This window comes from Muntiacus reevesi, chromosome X (assembly GCF_963930625.1).
Source record: "Muntiacus reevesi chromosome X, mMunRee1.1, whole genome shotgun sequence".
Taxonomy (NCBI): Eukaryota; Metazoa; Chordata; class Mammalia; order Artiodactyla; family Cervidae; genus Muntiacus; species Muntiacus reevesi.
Genome location: NC_089271.1, coordinates 9224929 through 9244054, shown reverse-complemented (window position 1 = coordinate 9244054; position 19126 = coordinate 9224929). Strand labels below are relative to the sequence as shown.

The following is a 19126-nucleotide window of genomic DNA, read 5'->3' as shown; positions in this document are numbered from 1 at the left end:
TTCCTAATAGCTATTTTGACCTGACTTATCTGTCTCTAATGATCGGGCTATTGGGGGAATTTTGTGAGACTTATCCTGGGGAGAATTGGCAGGAAGAAAGTTGCCATGAAACAAATGGAAGTAGCCAAGAAAAATTGGGGATGCCTTCAGATGACTCTAGGATAGTAGAAAGTGCTACAAATTGATGCTTTGGAGTAACAGAGAGGATTGAGTCCATGCCTAAAAATGAGTTTGCATTTCTGGAACCCAGAGTGAGAAAGGGAGATGGGAAATATTCCAGGTAGAGCCCAGGACCGGGACTTGCAATGTGGTTGGTTCAGGGCTAGAGACACAGATCCCCAAAGGAGAACAGGAAGGCGACCGGGAGGAGGAAGTGGGCAGAACTCTGTGAGCCTCCGTGCGTTCCTTCCTGCTGCAGGTGACAGGCTCACAAGAGAGAAGACCCTGACTTTGCACCGGGTCTCGCTTATTGTCAACAAAAAGTCTACCTCTTGTGTCCTGCTGAACCGACCAGGGCCTTCGATCTGTTAGAAACTCAGATTTTAGAACATTCCCACATGGTTCGCAAATGGGCTGTGATCCCTAAAGTATGTGAGGATTTCCACCAAGGGAAGGAAAAAGAAGAAAGTAAGGGAAATTACCTTTCTACCCAGGATTAGAATGATCTCTGTGGGTGTTACATTTCCCCAGGTCGCGTTTATCTTTCTATCCCTCAGAACCTTACTGTTGAATTGCTAAACCAAGGGCGGGGGGCAGGAATGAAAGGTGACTTGTCTTGTTAATCCCTTTCTGAAGACAGTTGAGCCGGAAGGGTGTGCCCTCCGCCTTAGCTTACTTAGAGCCCCTTTTCTTGTCTTGCTCAGTGCTGGAGCCAGAGGAACAGCTAGGCACCTTGCAACTCCTCATCTACCTGCTACCTCCCTGCAACTGCGACACGCTCCACCGCCTGCTGCAGTTCCTGTCCATCGTGGCCAGGCACGCCGAGGACAACGTCAGCAAGGACGGCCAAGAGGTGCGCACCCCGCCGCTGCCACGCATGCTCGCCTCTTCCTTTTTCCTGTTTGGAAAGGCAGAGCTAAAAAAGAATAAGGCGGCTTCCCTGGTGGCTCAGCAGTAAAGAATCCGCCCGCCAAGGCAGGGAACGTGGGTTCAATCCCTGGGTCAGGGAGATCTCCTGGAGGAGGGCGTGGCAACCCACTCCAATATTCTTGCCTGGAGAATCCCATGGACAGAGGGGCCTGGCAGGCTACAGTCCATGCAGTTGCAAAGAGTTGGACACAACCGAGTGACTAAACAACAATATCTCAGTGCCACCTGGTATCAGCTGCTAAAGACAGGTTCTCCACAGTCCTCTGGATGCCTCTGGAATGTTCTTGTTGGACTTGGCCCCCAATCTGAGGTCTTAGGCTCTTGGTGTTCTTTGGTGCTTCAAGGTATTTTCCACTTTCTCCCTTGAACAAAGAAGAAATGCTGGCCTCAATTTTAAGTGACCTATTAGCAAGCAACTTATTTAATCTTAACCCTAACAAGAGACCTGCTTCCCTTTTTGGAAACCATGCACATACTTCTCCCTGACCTTTTATTCCCCAGGAGATATCAGGCCCTTCACCATGCTAACATGCATTGTAAATCAATAAGAAGGAGCCAAAGACATTCCAAGCTTACTTACCTCAGGAGCTTTCTATTTTAAATCCTATTAAGCAGAACTCAGCTGTGTCATGGGTTCATTTCTGTAATTGTCAGGTTCCTTTCCCTAAGGCCATGCTCATATGTAATTTTTTTCGCTTTAATCTAGAAAGGCAATTCTACCTTTCTTATCCTCCTCATCCCTATCAGTGTGAGAATGGAACTTCCCTGAGTTAGCTGTTTATCTTCATAGCAGTTATTAGTGAAACTCTGCTGGCTTCAGGTTTCATAATATGACACTGACACCTTCCTTCAGCAGACACTGCTCTTCACTGGATATACTGTAATTCGCATAATTGTTAAGTAGTTATATTACCCGACTGGGTGTCAGCCTTTATTGACTATAAGCTATAGAATCATCTGCCTAATCATTGGGTTAAGGCAGAGCCCTGTCTGGGTTCCTAGGTACATGAAACGCCTCTCTGACATTTCTTAAGTACTATGTGCGAAGAAAGTCAGGTTTTAGGTGATTGAGAAGGCATTGAGGAAAGCAAAATGTCCAGTGGAACTCACTTGTGCCTTTTTAGAATCATTTTCAGACTTTCTTTCAGTCCAAATGCTGAACAAGACTGCATTGCCTATGGCAAAGAAAAGAAAACATCCTTGTGTGTGTGCGTGCTAAGTCACTTCAGTTGTGTCCGACTCTCTGTGGCTCCATGGACTGTAGCCCACCACGCTCCTCTGTCCATGGGATTCTCTAGGCAAGAATACTGGAGTGGATTGCCATGCCCTTCTCCAGGGAATTTTCCTGATCGAGGGATTGAACCCACATGTATTACATCTCCTGCATTGGCAGGCAGGTTCTTTACCACTAGTGCTGCCTGGGAAGTCCCCCCTTCCTCGGGGATCATGGGGAGCCCACCCTGGTTGTGAACACTTAGTAGCTTTATAGCTCACTGATTCTGTGTTCTTGGACAAATCTGTTAACCTCCTAAACCTGGATTTCCTTACCTAAACTTTGGAAACAAAACTTCTTCAACTGGTACTGCACAGTCATTGAGAAAACTAGTTTATTACAAGACATAGAAAAATTTGCTGATAACAGCAAAGTTGTATGGGACGCAAGAGATGATAAGGGTTTCTAGACACTCTTAACCTAAACCTTGAGTCAAAATGAAGGACCAGTAACCAAAAATTAGAGAGACAGAGGAAATATGAGGAGAGCATTGCTTCCATGAAATGTTCAGAAGTTACAGGAAGATGTAGCCCACACAGCCATCATGGACTAGAGGCTGCATCGTGGGAAAGTACTGATGAGGTCTGAGAGGAAATTGGGCTAAGTTCCCAGAGTCCTGAATGCTTTTGTCAGCGGTAGGTAGTTGATTCTTTTAAGCCATGAATCTTTGGAAGGATTTGACTAAGGTGATATAATCTATGTTGTAGATTGGTTTGAGACAGGAAGACAGTGAGTCAGGAAGGTTTCGTAGGAATAGCAATGTGGAAAGTAGCACTTCACATTATAAATGCTTCCATATGAGAGTGGCCTTGGTATCTGAATCATGTATGTTCTGAGTACCTACTCTGTGTTCCTCTAAACCAGTGAGCATCGTTCAGGAATTTTCTCATTCATATTCCCAGAATGCCATGGCATCCTAGAAGGTGGAGGGGGTAAAAACACAAGGCAAATATAGAATTAGAAATCTCAACAGAGAGTCACTACAGAACTCCAGAGATGAAGTGGTGAACGTAGACCAGAAAAGTTAGGAATGGCTTTGCAGAGGAGATTGAATTGAAACTCCGTATCAAAGAGTGTGCAGGAGTTAAGTAAGCAGGCCACCTAAGTATGGCCTAGGAATGGGAGTTAGCTGAAAACCCCTCCTGGTAGAAAAGAAGGGTAAGGGAGGAGGAATGAGAGAGAGGTTCTTAATTCATGATGTAAGTTGGTTTGGTATGAGCAGGTAGAAAACTCAGAATGAGCACACTGGAGTGAGAGAAAAATTCAACTGTAAAATACAGTCAAGAAACAAAGCAGTTTTCAACTTTTGCTCTTACCTGTTTGTTAGTTCGTGCTAGGTGTGTTACCTGTCTGTTGGGCAGTTATTACGCATTGCAAAAGGAAGAAAAATGATGCAGAGTGTCAAGGAGCTTGGAGGTCCACACAGGCTCTGCCAGCACCTTACTACATGAAATTGTTTTTATAAAACAGAGGAAGAGGAGGGAAAATAGAGTCGGGGTAGGGGGAGATCTGAACTTCCTCTTTTATAAGATGAATGTAATATTTCTTTCCTAATAGGTGCCTAAATTCCCATGCATCAGTGACGGGATCTTAAAGATGTCTAAAAGAAGGGCATGAGAAAAACTATTGACCAGTAAATGAGTGCTTTAGGGGGAAAAATAGTGGTATTTTATCAAATGTTTTGCTATCTTGGGTTTGTTTTGCTTTATTCCATTTTGCTATTTGCTTTGCTCCTTAGGGGAAAAGAGAAATTCCCAAATGTAAGAAAGATTTCATTTCCTCTAGAGAGAATATTGCAGGAACATCATGGAAACGTCTAGAGCAGTGGTTTTCAGGTTATCTAAGAACTCCCCGGCATGGCATGGAATATGTGGTGTGAGTGTATACTTTGTGTGTGTGTGTGAGAGAGAGAGAGAGGATCCATAGCTGGCGTCCAGTCCTTCAGAGAATCTTACGAGGCAAAAAGAAGTTACAGACCACCAACACAGGGCCAGGATTACGGGCCTTTGATGAGATACAGACCTCAAGGAAGTGGAAGCTTGACTTTGGATCTGTAGCAGAGTCAGTACCTAACTGTCCTCACCCTGGCCGGGCTTTGGAGTCAGTTTTCCCAAGTGCCCGCTATGCTGGCTTTGCCAGCAAGAGTGAGGGGCAGAGGCTGCCTGGAACCAGGCTCTGTGCATCCCTTCCCTTGTCTGTAAAATAAGGATGATGGCAGCAGTGGCTTTGTCTTGTGAGTAGTGAGAAGGAATCACAACAATCTGTGGAAAGCCCCTAGCCCAGTGACTCTATGTGCTAAACTTGAAGAAGTTTTCTATTTTACTGACGTATAGCTGATTTATAGTATTGTGTTTATTTCTGCTGTGCAGCAAAGTAATTTGGTCATATAGGTACATTCTCTTTCATATTCTTTTCCAGGATGGTTTATTACAGGGTAGTGGCTCAAGTAGGGCTTGCCCGGTGGCTTAAATGGTAAAGAATCTGCCTACAATACAGGAGACCTGGATTCGATCCCTGAGTCAGGAAGATTCCCTGGAGAAGGAAGTGGCAACCCACTCCAGTATTCTTGCCTGGAAAATCCCATGGACAGAGGAGCCTGGCAGGCTACAGTCCATGAGGTTAGAAAAGAGTCGGACACAAGTTAGTGATGGAGCACACAGGAGCACGCATTGTATATATCTCCCTGAGCTCTACAGTAGGACCTTGTTGTTTATCCATTCTATGTTTAAGTTTACTTCTGCTAAACCCAAACTCCCAATCCTTCTCTCCCTCACCGACATGCTGAACTTTTAATAAATGTGAGCTATTCATATTTGGCCTAGAAATGATCTAGGATGCTTATTTAGAGATAAATGTTTTCCTTGAATTCTCTGATAAATAACGGAGCAAGCCCAAGTGCACATTATATTAGCCAGTCATAGAGAAAAGTGATGGCGGCAAGCGTGCACGCGAGAGATGCTGTAACATGGGCGACAAAGGTGGATGCCGTCTGTGAGCAAATCTCCTTTCCAGTTTAAAAGACGATTAAGTAAAACCAAACCAAAACAAAAAAAAAGCGTTAACAAACCACAGCAGCGTGGTCTGCAGCTGGAATCTTGGTGCATTTTAACAGCGGGCTTGTGTTGTATTCCCAAAATAGCACCAGGAGAAGGCGAGCAAGTGGAAGCAGGGTTCTGGATTGTCCTTGTACTAAACATTCTTTTCAAAGAAAACAAAATCTTCTATTTGACTGTGTGGTTGTTGTTGTTGTTGTTGTTGTTTTAATTAGAAAACCCCAATATTACTTTAAGAGGGGAAAGGGAAGCATTCCAAATGCCTCTGAGTTCTAAAGGGATGAATCTGAAAATAGAGCACATTTGGTTTTATCCTCAGCCATGAGTTTCCAGGAAGAGAAATGAAAAATAACATGAAAACTTGTCAAGTTTTATATCAATGAAATGAAACAAAGGAAAAATGGAATTGAACCGTTGTACATAAAGGGCAATTTCTTAAAAGTTCCCAGTGTTTACCACATGAAATCATTACACTTGGCGGCAAACCTGAAAACGGCCTCGCCTTCTAAAAATAACGCACCCCTTTATCTTTACTTTAGTGGTAATGATAAAGAATCCCCTTGCCAACGCAGGAGACTCAGGTTCGATCCCTGGATTGGGAAGATCCCCTGGAGCAGGGAATGGCAACCCACTCCAGTATTCTTGCCTGAAGAATCCCATGGACAGAGGAGCCTGGCAGGCTACAATCCATGGGGTCGCAAGGAGTCGGACACGACTGATCTACTGAGCACCCACGCAGGCAAGCGCCACGCTGGGCTTGCGGGGCTGGGTAGCCATCCGCTCAGAGCTCCATGGGACAAGATGGGGACTCCAGAGGCTGAATCTCAGCTGTGAGTCAGGAACTGATTCTGTGTTTGAATTTTATGCTGTGCCTCCAACTGCTTCTCGAAGGCCGTGCAGACCTTCCCAGGCAAAGGAGCCTCCCCAAGCAGCCACAGTTGCCACCCTTACCTGGGCATTTATAGGTTTTCAACTGATTTCAACAGGAGAAATAACTGGCCTAGATCAGTGGTACTTAACTAGGAGCAGGTTTGCCCCCCAGGGGACACGTAGCAATGACTTTCACCTGGCCCTCACCAGGCCTTCCTGTAGCACCCTCTGCCTCGCTGAGCTTCCTGGGGTGCCTTGGCATTTTTTATCTATTTCTGTCTTTGCACACAGTGTTCTCACCACTGTGAAGGTGCCCCCTGCGCCAGCTCCTCTGTTTTTCAGCCTGGCAAACTCTATTCTCCTTCAAGGTTTTGGGCAAATGTTGCCTCCTCTTTGGAGTGTCTTCCCTGGGGCCTCCAGAGTTGATAGTTTCAAACTTTATCCTCGTGCGTGTGTGCTCAGTCAGTTCAGTTGTGTCTGACTCTTTCTGACCCCATGGATGGGCTATAGCCAGACAGGCTCCTCTGTCCATGGGATTTCTTAGGCAAGAATACTGGAGTGGGTTGCCATGCCCTCCTCCAGGGGATCTTCTTGACTACTTGTAATTGATCAATTGCTTTTCTCCTCTAGAATGTGAACCCTTTAAAATAAGGAGTGGTTTGTGGTCTTTGTTGAAAAAACTTTTGAGTAATTAGAATCCATGAAAAATGCCTATCTATGGTGGGTACTGAGTGGATGGAGTAATAAAGAGATGATGGGTTGATGAATAAAGGGATAGATAGAGGGATGGATAGATGGTCAGTTGAATGGATGAACATCAATATTTTTTGAGAGCAGACAGGATAGACATTTTATACAGTACCAGTTTCACAAAAACAGCATTCTAAAATTTTACTCAGTATGCTATTGAGATGACCACTGAGCTATGCTTCAAGATATGAAGCAAAAGGAAAATATGATGCCCTTCATGGATTCTGACAGAGATGATGTGGTCCTTGCAGAAAAAAAAATGAGAAAGTAAAAGGATTCTATTGATTATTTAACCACTCAGTGTTTTGAAAAGCAAAAATCACAACCATCCTTGTATCCTCTGCTTCTGTAGGTCACTGGGAACAAAATGACATCTCTAAACTTGGCCACCATATTTGGACCCAACCTGCTGCACAAGCAGAAGTCATCAGACAAAGAGTTCTCAGTGCAGAGTTCGGCCCGCGCTGAAGAGAGCACAGCCATCATCGCTGTGGTGCAGAAAATGATTGAAAACTATGAAGCCCTGTTCATGGTGAGTGTCCCGTGTTTGGCAGGACATCTCAGTAAGCTGCCTTTTGATTGCCTTTTGGTGGCATAATGAAACTGGCACACCATCTTTTGGCTCATAGTACTGGTCATTGACTGAATTCGCTGGAAGCCAGGCAATTTCAATAGGAATAGATACGTACATACCTATGACATCACTGTAAGTTTATGATTCCAGGTTTAAACAAATATATCCAAATTAAAAATTTCACTTCATTGTCTCCTAAACAATTGTCATGTTTTGGAGTCATTTGATTAATTGTATAGCAGTGTCCTTGCCCCCAACATTGATAAAAAGACTTCTTTTTGGAATTACATGTGGCCCCCATGAATTCATGTATTTATAAATAACCATCCTCAGCAATGGCCCCTCCTCCAAGGTCAATCTGGAGATTCTGCTTCCTGCATGAAGCTCTACCTATCTTCCCTGTGTCCTTCTCACATCACTCTGCCAAGTCACTTCTCTGTCCCTTGAACCCTATTACTGTTCCTATTGATGTTTATCTTAACATTGTGTTGAAGTCATGTATGGCTATTTCCCCCAGTAGACTATAAACGCATTTAAAACACAGGCTGTGCCCTTGTTATCTCCTCTCTGTATCCTCTGTACAATTTTGGAAGGCTCTCCATCTGGCAGGCACTCAGTAAATATTTTTTTGATTTGTATTGAATTACTGGTTCCTGTTTTCCTTCAGAAAAACTGCATTGCTAGCTCCCACTTCCCTTGGATCATTAGAACAAATGCCAACTCTCTTCTGTGTCTATTCACCACTCGTAGCACATGTCAAAATTTGCAGGAATCTTCTCAATGGTTCTTCACACATTTCTTTTTTGAATTTGCAAATGCTCACTATAAATCTTACCTATTCCACTAGAACCTTTAATGGCTTCTTCAGCTGAGTGTGCTAGTTCCCTCTTTTGAATTTCCCTAATATTTTGTCTATGTTTATCAAAGGCCTTGCATTAGATTTATTTCCATCCTTGTCTTATATCAGTTATTTTTGTAAATTTGAGAGCCAGTGGTTTAGAATATTTGCTGTCTCTGTTGCACCTTTGCGATCATGACCAAGTAATTCAGTATTCAATAAGCATCAATTTCAGTTTTGGGGAGATGGAGAAAAAATTAAAATATGACCTGTTTCCCAGGGCGGTTCCCAGAATCCTTTGATATGTGAAAGCATTCTGCAAACTGTAAAATTCTATACTAATGTTCATCAATAATTGTATGACTTGGGTAACACAAATTGGCTCAGATGTTAGCACTTCAGCACAACAGACACAAATACCACATAAATTTTAATTGGATGTTTAGTGGACAGGCCTCCTGCTGGTGACATAGGGGCCCCAGTTCCTTGCATTTTGAGACTCTTCAATCCCCTAGGATTTCATGGGCCAAACCTAGAAGGGATATCCATCCTGCCCACTCTAATCCCATTGGCCAGAACTCAGCCACAAACTGTACTTCACTGCAAGGGAAATGGAAGCCACAAACTGTACTTCACTGCAAGGGAAGTGGAGAAATGAATTCCTTCTGGATGCCCAGGAGGAAGTGAAAATGGATCTACTGCAGTGAAAAGTTCACTGAGGTAGAAATGTGTCTTGCTCCTCTTTGAGTCTCTGAGGCACTGCCTATGTGTTGCATGCAGTAGACTCTCAAAAAGCACGGAAATTTTCATGAACTCTATATAAATTTCAGGGCTTCCTTGGTAGTTCAGTGGCAAAGAATCCACTTGCCAATGCAGGAGATTCAGGTTCGATCACTGGGTTGGGAAGACCCTCTGGAGGAGGAAATGACAACCAACTCCAGTATTCTCACCTGAGAAATCTCATGGACAGAGGGAGCCTGGCAGGCTACAGTCCATAGGGTCACAGAAGACTTAATACAACTTAACAACTAAACAACAACAACAATATAAATTTCACCCTTCAGCCAAAATCCTCATAATTAATTACATATTTTGGAGAAGGAAATGGCAACCCACTCCAGTACTCTTGCCTGGAAAATTCCGTGGATGGAGGAGCCTGGTAGGTTACAGTCCATGGGGTCCCAACGAGTCGGACACGACTGAGCGACTTCAATTTTTCTTTCACTTTGGGTGAATCAGATGTTTGAATTTTTCAACATTTTCATCAAATTTAAAGTCACATATCATCTTGCCAAGTAGTCTTGGCATTGCTTCATGCTCTGTAGATTTAAAAAAATAATAATAATGCCTCTTGTCAATCTGAATTCCATTCTCTAAATTCTGTATTCTAAGTTCTTTATGTGAAACCACAAACCATCAGACATTTCTTTTCAACTCAGATACTAGCAAATTGCTTCATGTCCTCCTTCAAAGTCTGCCACCATTTTAATTGTTCCATTCTTCTACTTCTATTTCCCACTGCCTAGATTATTAACAGCACCAGAAGAATGTCAATACTTAAATCTTTCCCAGCATTTTCCAGATCTCATCTCTGTCTGCCATTCCCTGTAGAGACTGATGTCAGAATTCTCTTGGGTAGTAGCCCATATTTTCGTTCCCCAGTTGTGATCTGTACTTCTCAACAAGGCCTTCTGTGGCCACCTTGTCTAAAATACAGCCCACCACCATGCACGCACATCCTCACTTCCTATTCCCACTCCCTGCTTTTTCCTCTTAGCACTCATCATTACTCTTAAGGGCTTTATTCATTTCTCTTGTTTGTGCTTCCCCACTAGAATATAAGCTTCCTGTTGGAGTGAATTTTTGTTCATTTCCATTTACTTTCTTTACTGCATTACCGTTTCACCTGGTACATGGTGGAAACACAAGAAATATTGGTTGGATTAATGAATGACTCAGTGGTATCTCTGTGGCATATGATTTCCGTATTACTGATCCTTACTCCTTATGAAAAGGTATGGGCATGGAGGAATTAAGGATACCTTTCTCAGAGTAAGTTAACCATTCTTGTAAGCACTGTTGATCTCCTTAGACAGCCTATGAGATTTATATATTGAGAAAAGGGACAGTGAAGGAGGAGGACAGGACAAAGATCTCTAGCATAGGTCAGTAAAAAGAAAACTGACTTTGCTGTAGTCCTCTCTTTACTATACATGGATTCTCTGGTGGCTCAGATGGTAAAGGATCTGCCTGCAATGCAGGAGACCCGTGTTCAATCCCTGAGTCAGGAAGATCTCCTGGAGGAGGAAATGGCAACTCACTCCAGTATTCTTGCCTGGAGAATCCCATGGACAGAGGTACCTGGTGGGCTCAGTCCATGGGGTCAGAAAGAGTTGGACACGACTGAGCAACTAACACTTATACATTAGCTCTGAGACCTCATCTTCTTTGATTTCCATTTCTTTAATTATCAAAGGACTAGGTTAGAATGAATAATAACCAAGACCCCTTCTAGTTCTAAAATCTGCACAGTTGTATGCCCTAGCTTCACCTCTTTTTATTAATTAATCTCCTCACTCGCAGATGCTTTTTGGAATATTTGGCATTTCAGAATCTAGTTTGTTATACTGAAGCTGGTGACTGGTTGGCAAAGCTGGTCTGTGTGAATGGACAGAAATTCATTCCTGTATATAGCTGTTTCATTTTGTTTTATTTTAAGAAGCTTTCAGACGTAGCGCAGTAATTCCAAACAAGAAAGGATGAAGCTAGACAGAACCTAATGGTTAAAGGTGGTTAGCAGTTTGTACTCTTTCACAGTTCTTGGAAGTGTTTACGAGGTCAGAGTGGGAGGCATCACTTCCCATTGGCTTCAGAAAGGAAGACTTGTTAGAAAAGGTGGCTGTGAGTTCGTCCTTCAAGGCAAAATGCATTCTGGAGGCAGTGGTTCCATAGAACTGATGAAAGGGATATAAAAACCCACAAAGGCCTGGCAGGGACCCAAAGCTTATTCTGAGTGTTATAATGTCCTTCATTTCCACATGTTGACACTGCCTTTCCCAAGTGGCCAGTATCTGACTTAATGGGAAAGTGCCATAAAGAACCTGACTTTGTCCCAGAACACAGAAGTGATACCCAGCTTTAGAGGCTAATCTTCAGTTTGAGAGTGTGGCTAAGACAGTCTTTTTTTTTTTTTTACTGAATGTTTGCTTTTCAGACACTGGGTTAGAAATCATCCAGCTGGAAAGAGGTCATGATAACACCCACCACCATGATCACTCTATGAAAAGACCAAAGCAGCCGATTAAAATCACAGTTCTCAAACTTGGACATGCAGCAGAGCCATAAGAAAAATTTGTCAGACATTCAGATTCCTGGGCTGCACTCCAGAGAATCAAACTGAGTAGCAATGAGATGGAGCCCAGAATTGTGCACTAATGAATGCCTCCAGGGCTTTCTGCTAGTTTCCTAATCACACCTTGGGAAAACCACATCTTGGGAAACTCCCCAAATGGTGGGAGGACTGTGAGCTTTACAAACAGCTCTCAGAATTCAAATCTCTGCTGAGCCAGGTATTTGCTATGTGGTCTTGGCCCTATGCTAAGTCTTCATTTTTCTGTTGGAAACAAAAAAAAAATAAATAAAAGATGAAGCTTTACAGGATTATTTTGAGAATTACAAATGATATCTTAAGGCACTTAACAGCATATACTAGGTACATCAAAGGGCTTCCCCAGTGGCTCAGACAGTAAAGAATCTGCCTGCAATGCAGGAGACCTGGGTTCAATCCCTGGGTCATGAAGATACCCTGGAGAAGGTATCTTACCCACTCCGGTATTCTTGCCTGAGAAACCCCATGAACAGAGCAGCCTGTCAGGCTATAGTCCATGGGGTGGCAAAGAGTTAGACATGGATGAACAACTAACACACACACACACACACACACAGACACACACACACACAGACACTTCAGAAACAGAGAGAAATCACTGCTATTATTACATGAAATTGATCAGGTGCCTGCCCTATCAAAGTACCTCCAGGTGTTGCCTTGGCAGTGATGCCCATCTGCACCACGCGTGTGACACTGTGACATGCTCGCACATATATTTACTCCAAGCCCTTTATTCTTCTCTTCCTTTCAGCTATAGCACTTAGCACCTTCAACTCACTGTGTATTTATTTATTATGCTTGTTGAAGCCTAATAGAATGCAAACTTTATGAAAGCAGAGATTTTTCCTTGTTTTATTCACTGATATCCACAGCACCTAGAAAGTACTTGGCAGAAAATGGGAGCTCAGTAATTATTTGTTTAAAAAAATACTTACTGTAATACTGTATTGGTAAGAAAAAATGTGTTTTGTTGTTTGTTTTTTATTCAGTACTCATACACCTTAGATTCCCCAACCTTTAAATCATAACCCTCTATATCTGATATCAGTAACTATCTAAAAATTGAAAACACACAATCATACTCTCTCTGGGAACACTGAAAATCAAAGCGAAGATTCATGCATATGACCAGTAGTATCACTGGGAGGCAGAAAGCATTCACCGACTCCATCAGGGACCCATTAATTGTTCTGAAAGTTGTGGCTTCTGTAACTGATGTTGGGACTGCCAGGGAGAATTCACCGTGGTGCTTGGAATTAATAAGAGCTTCAGAGCAGAGTGGAGTCCGCTCCCTCTCAGGGCTGATACTACTAGGGCTTCTTTTTTGAAGAGAGGGAAAGAGGCAAAGGCACCGCCCTTATGGGCTGATGGAAAGTGCCGAGCACAGTGGAGACGTGGGAACGCCAGAGCGTTCCCACCCTGCTGATTGGTCAGCCTTAGCTGGGACTCAGCACAGCACACGTGGGAAATTTCGAATGAGAACTACTGGGAGCAAGGGTCAGAGGCTGTGATGAGGATTCCAAGCTCAGAAGCCAAGCTTTGCTCTGTGTTCTCTTCTTTCCCGGCACAAATTACATTTTCTTAAAATTTCTTTTGCATGCCAAGTCAAAAGGAGTCAAGCAGCAACCCAGATCATCAAACTAGAGACCACCCCCTATCGACATAGCTAGATAATTATATGTGATTTCCACTTCCCTTTTTATATAACCACTGTTTTTCTTTTTTAAATAACCACTGTTCGTGTGCCAGGAGTTGGGCTAGTTATTATGTACATCATAATAATTTATTCTAAATTTCACCATGATTTCATGAGAAGTAAGCCAAGAGTGTTTGCCCAAGTGATGCAACAACTATAAGTGAACTATTATTACAGTGTGATACTCTCCCCTACACAAAAGATGAGGTACTTTAATATGATGTCTCATATTTGGAGTCCATTTGGCCAGGGGTGGGTGGGGGAGAATATTTTAGCCAATTTGAAAATGGGGAGTAAAGGGGACCTTCAACAGCATCAGTCCTTCTGAACTGATCATAACACTGGCCCACTCGATGTCCGGGTCAGCAGATGGCTACAAGAGCCAGTGTGTGTTCGTGCTGGAGCCAGCTCACTTTGTCCCTGTCTGCAATGACAGAATACATACACTGTTGGTACACACGCAGGGGGAGAGAAGCCGATGTGTATTACACCTGATCTGTTTCTACTTCCTGTAACCTGTTGCCATGGAGCAAAGATTGCTCTGTGCTCTTCATCTTCCACAAGTCATCCCCCATCATAGCTCCATGAATCCTTGGCTCTTAGACTATATTTGTTCATGAATGCTTCCTAATTGCCAAAAACGCTGCCTGGCATGGGTTGGCACGTGAGAAAAATTTTCTGAATTTCTTAATGCATTCTGACCCTTCAAATGCACTGAGACCTCTTTACATAATATTAAGCCATCCTCCAAACCAGAGCTGCACCAAGGTCCAAGGCTGGCCTGCCCATGTTTGAGCTTTTGCTCCCATAAATAGCCAAAGTGATTTCTTTGAGTGTGTTTGTTAGCTGAAAAGAAATGTCCTCATAACTTGCAGTGACATCTACTTCTGCTGGGGAGTGTTAAAAAGTTTTCAATTCAAAGCATCCTTTTTGGCTCAGTGCCAAGTGGTGAATTGGTGTGGGACACCTAGTGGCAAGTTAGAAGAGTAGGACTGGGTCCTGGGAACTGCTCTTTCAGATGCCCTTAATGGTTTGTTATGGTGACTTAGTAAATGGAGAAAACTCAAACCATTTTTCCCTCTCTGTGGTTTATGGAATAAAATACATCATAGCAGTTATACCCGAGGCAATCATTCAAGGTTTCATTTTTAATTTGATAGGGTGGATTTTAATTGTGACAGTTTTATTCCTTCATATGTGCAGTGTTTACATTTTTTCTTTCAAGCAGGAGAGTCCAAAGTTCTTTTGATTTTTGAAATAGCATTTTCCTTTGAAGGAACATATGAAAATCTAAGGAGTTCAGTTTCCAAATAAACCCAACCATATATGGTACACTTAGAAAATATCTAAAGTTGCTAAATACTCGAGTAAAACCCAATGGAGATTTTGCTTTGAAACAATAAATTGTAAAGGAAGAAGCCCTTTGGGATGGGTTTGGTTCCTTTACTTAAACGTTCAGAATTGATTGATTTAAAAAAAGTAATATGCTTTTCACGATCCTACTCCTTAGTTTCCGTTTCACTATATACAAAGTCCCAGAAGAAAAAAATTTTGATTATTGAGTCATACATTTCATTTTTAGAGTTTTTGTATTGATGGCAACAGTAGTTTAAGAACTTAGAAAAATTCTAGTGATCCTCAGTTGGAAAAGGAAATTTATTTTCCAACTCTAAAAATGAGTAACAAGGAAATTTTCCTATAGCCTGAGATTGGTACCACTTCCAAGAAGAGAGAAACAACTACACCAGTGTACACCATGAAGACCAGTAATCCTGGTTATTTTTTATTAGTAGTAGTAGCCATTCCAACAACATTCATTCAGTATCCATTGCAGAGGAAGCACCAACCTAGCTTGTGTTCTGAAAGAGCATAAAATTGAGTGTGTGAGCAAATGAGTGAGTGGGTGAACCGTCCTGGATATGCTGGTAGGAGTTCCAACAGCAAGGTGGAGAACAATCAACTATAGGTGGTGGCAAACATCCAGATTTATTGGGCTGACCAGAAAATTTGTTCAAAGATGTTATGGAAAAACCCAAATGAACTTTTTGACCAATTCAATATTATCTCACATAATAACAAGCCTGGGGGCACAATTTTAGCAGCTCAGTTGCACTTATCCTCTCTCTGGTCCGCCATCTTTAGCTGAAGTGACCACAATCATTTTCAGCAGCTCTTGCAGCCATGATCATATCCAGTCACAAAGAGAGATGGTTTATCTCCTGTATCTCTTGTCAATAAGAAGGAGAGCCTTTTCTAGAAGCTTCTATAAGACCCCCGTTGGGGTCCCATGGCCAGTATTGGCCCATATGATCTTGACGTAGCTGTGAAAGGAGGCCAGTTGACAGAGAACCGCAACCTCTCGAAGATCCAGGCAGTCAAGTCAGATAATCCCTGCTTTCTGACAATGTGACCAGCCCGAAGACCTGAGGTCTGACAGAAGAGAAAAAGCCAAAAGGTAGAAGCTACACAGAGTCTAGCTTCAAGAGGTCATATAGTGTAACTCTAGAAATTCAAGGGGAAGTCAAGAATGGAGACAGGTTTAGAGGAAATCCCAGAACTTCGTTACCCACCAGAAGTGTTAGGCAGAAGAGAAGAGGAATGTAATGTTTCCTTGCAAGCACCCAGGATAAGAGGTGGAAATTGATGGCTGTTAGGCAAGAAAAAAAATCTCAGAACAAATATTCACATCTCCAAGTGATCTGCTTTTAGTTTTTTCTTTTAAGTGTTTGACTTATTTTGTCTATTTCCAATACAGTTTTTATTCTAAAGTTCTTTAAATTCTCTAAAGTTCTTTAAAGTTCTCTAAAGTTCTTTAAAGTACTTTCAAATTTGTTAGCCCTTTGATCCACATAACATCCCCATAAAGGAGAAGGGGACAGATAGGTTATGTTCAGATTTCCAGATGCAGGAAGAGATTCCTAAAGAAGATGGTTGATGTTTCCTAAGTTTATGTTAATTATAAGCAGCAGAGCCAAAACTGGAGCTCAGGAGCTATCGATTCTTGGCCAGATATTCTTTCAACAGCATCCTAATTACTGAAAAGGAATGTATGTGTGGATGGTCTGCCTGGGTATTTCTTCTTCCTCGCTGTGAGTTGCTATTTCCTGTCAGTTCATTCTCTTCACTTTGGTTTCTCTATTAAGTATCTAAATTAATAGAAAATGAATACTCATCCTATTGAACTGAGCCAGTAATTCAAAATTTTTATTAAATAGTAGGAAATGAAATGTGCAAATGTGGACACAGATAAGAGGAATTATTGGGAAAACAGCACTGGATGCTGTTGTATGAATATTAAAAGTCAGTTCCAGGCATCATTTCAAATTCTCTACTTTCATTTTCCCACTGGCTCCAATTTTCTGAACTATTCCTTTATTTTTTAAACAAACGTGGTTTTATCATGTGAATTTTGAAAGCTGCTTTAAATCATTTTGTAACAAGCTGGGCTATGAATAAATTAATTAAAATAATGGATTATGTGTTATACACTGTAGTCAGTCTTGTGTAATACATAGGAAAATAGTACCTACCCTTCCTGCAATACACAGATCCATACCTATTTAAGCTATCTACCCAGTCATTTGTAAATAGTGTCTCCAACGCAAAATAGTACCAAGAGTCTTTTAGAAAGGAACTGTAGATAGGGTTATAGCACCAACCCTTTCTATTTGCATTGGCTAGTAAGTAAAGGTCACATATGCTACAGAAAATAAACGTCAAAAATTGTAATTTGTTAGGAATGAAGCCTAGTTGAATGAGTAAAACTCTGAATTGCAGAATGGTTTTTGAAAATTTATGCAAAGTTATTTTCAAATAATGATCCTTCCTGTAAGCTATTCTAATGATGAATCTGGGCTGATCAGAGAACTGATATTGTGATGTTTGCACCACTCCGGAGGCCATCCAATCCAGTTGTTTATTCTTAGTGGGAATGGATTTGGCACTTGGAGCAAAATTTTTTATTACATGTCTAAGCATAGGAAATTTTAAATTAAACTAACTGGACAAAAATACAGATAGTTTTTCTAATTTGCTTGTGAAAGTTTCTTTTTTTAAAAAAAATTTATTGTATACATTGTTGGCCTATTTTTTGCTTCACAGTTCATTTTTTTTTTAATGAGTTCTCTCTCTTCTCATTTTCACCCTTTGAATTTTACTTCTGGAAAAACTGATGGAATCATGTATATCTGTTGGGTCATGTTGTTTGTAAACATTGTCAGTCTTTTAATTGATTTAATGTATTCAATAAAGTAAGAGAACAGATACTCCCATTCTGGACCTAAAAGTCCTGCTCCTCTCCTCTCCTTTCATTCTCATGCCTAGGCCATTGCACTTGATCATCGAGCTTTAAGAACTATCTATATGTGTGTCCCCCAAATTTCTATGTTCAACCCAGGACTCTTCCTGAACCCCAGATCCTTATTCCTGATCACTTACTAGAGCTTTCCTTCATTTGGATGTCTCACAGGCCTCTCACTCTTATACCAAAGTGAAGTGAAAGTGCTAGTCACTCAGTCGTGTCCGACTCTTTGTGACCCCATGGACTGTAGCCCACCAGACTCCTCTGTCTATGGGATTTTCCAGGCAAGAATACTGGAGTGGGTAGCCTATCCCTTCTCCCGGGATAAGCCCCACCCAGGGAGCCAACCTGGGTCTCCTGCGTTGCAGGCAGATTCTTTACTGTCTGAGTCTCTAGGGAAGCCACAGCCCTAGGCTCTACCCCCAGCCTCCTCCTGGTCCTGCAACTTCTCTGTATCAGTTAACAGCAAGCCCATCCTTCCTGGGGACGTTGACGTCAGCCTCTCTTCTTCTTCATCTGCTGCTCCCTCTCCTCTTCCTTCTCTCTCTCCACCCAGTCGATTAGCTGCTGCTGTGGTCTCTACTTTCACTGTCTCCAGGATCCAAATATTTCTCATCCACTCACCATGCTGGCTCTGCCTTCCCTTACCTCTCTTCTGGATGTATCCACAATTCCCCCATCTGCGCTCCCAGCTTCACCCCTTGCTTCTTTGCAATCTCCTAGCAACTCGGTAGCCAGAGTGATGACAAGTTGTGTTCATCTTCTGCTCAGAACTTCCAGAGGCTCCCTGCCTACTTAGATTGAGAACAGAAATTATAAGACTCCGCAACATCTGGCCTTGGTTACCTGACCTACTTCCTACCACTTGCCTTCTTCCTCTCACTCTGTTCCAACTTCCCTGGCCTCCTCACTGCTCCTGACTCAACATCTTGCTATTTCTTTCTCCCTTCTCCTTGGAATGATTTTCTCCAATTCCTTCCTCCTTTCCGTTCTCTGCTAAAATGTCAGTTTCTCTGACAATTCCATTTAAATGGCACGCTCCCACCCAGGATTCTTTGTTCCCTGTCTTGACTTTATCTTTGTCCAAGTGATCCTTGCTATGTTTTCTGTTTATTTCTTTAGTGCCAGTCTTCCCATATTCACTGTCAGCTTCAAGGAGACATGAATTCTTGTCTGTTTGGTTTGTTGCTGAATCCCAGAATCCAGTGCCTGGCACTTGGGAAGCATTCACCAAATATTTATGTAATGAATTAAAGGGATGAGGTGGGAAAAGGTCAGAATGAGAAGCACAG

General features: G+C 42.3%; 1 protein-coding gene across 7 annotated transcripts in view; it reads left to right on the top strand.

The window, feature by feature from the left end:
• Positions 1–19126, top strand: part of ARHGAP6 (Rho GTPase activating protein 6) — a 514399-nt gene that overhangs the window by 474667 nt on the left and 20606 nt on the right. For all 7 annotated transcript variants that reach the window (XM_065915770.1, XM_065915769.1, XM_065915772.1 and 4 more), the window contains exons 8-9: positions 864–1012; positions 7388–7567. In XM_065915770.1, the coding sequence (XP_065771842.1) occupies positions 864–1012; positions 7388–7567 (329 nt within the window). The remainder of the gene's footprint in view (positions 1–863; positions 1013–7387; positions 7568–19126) is intronic.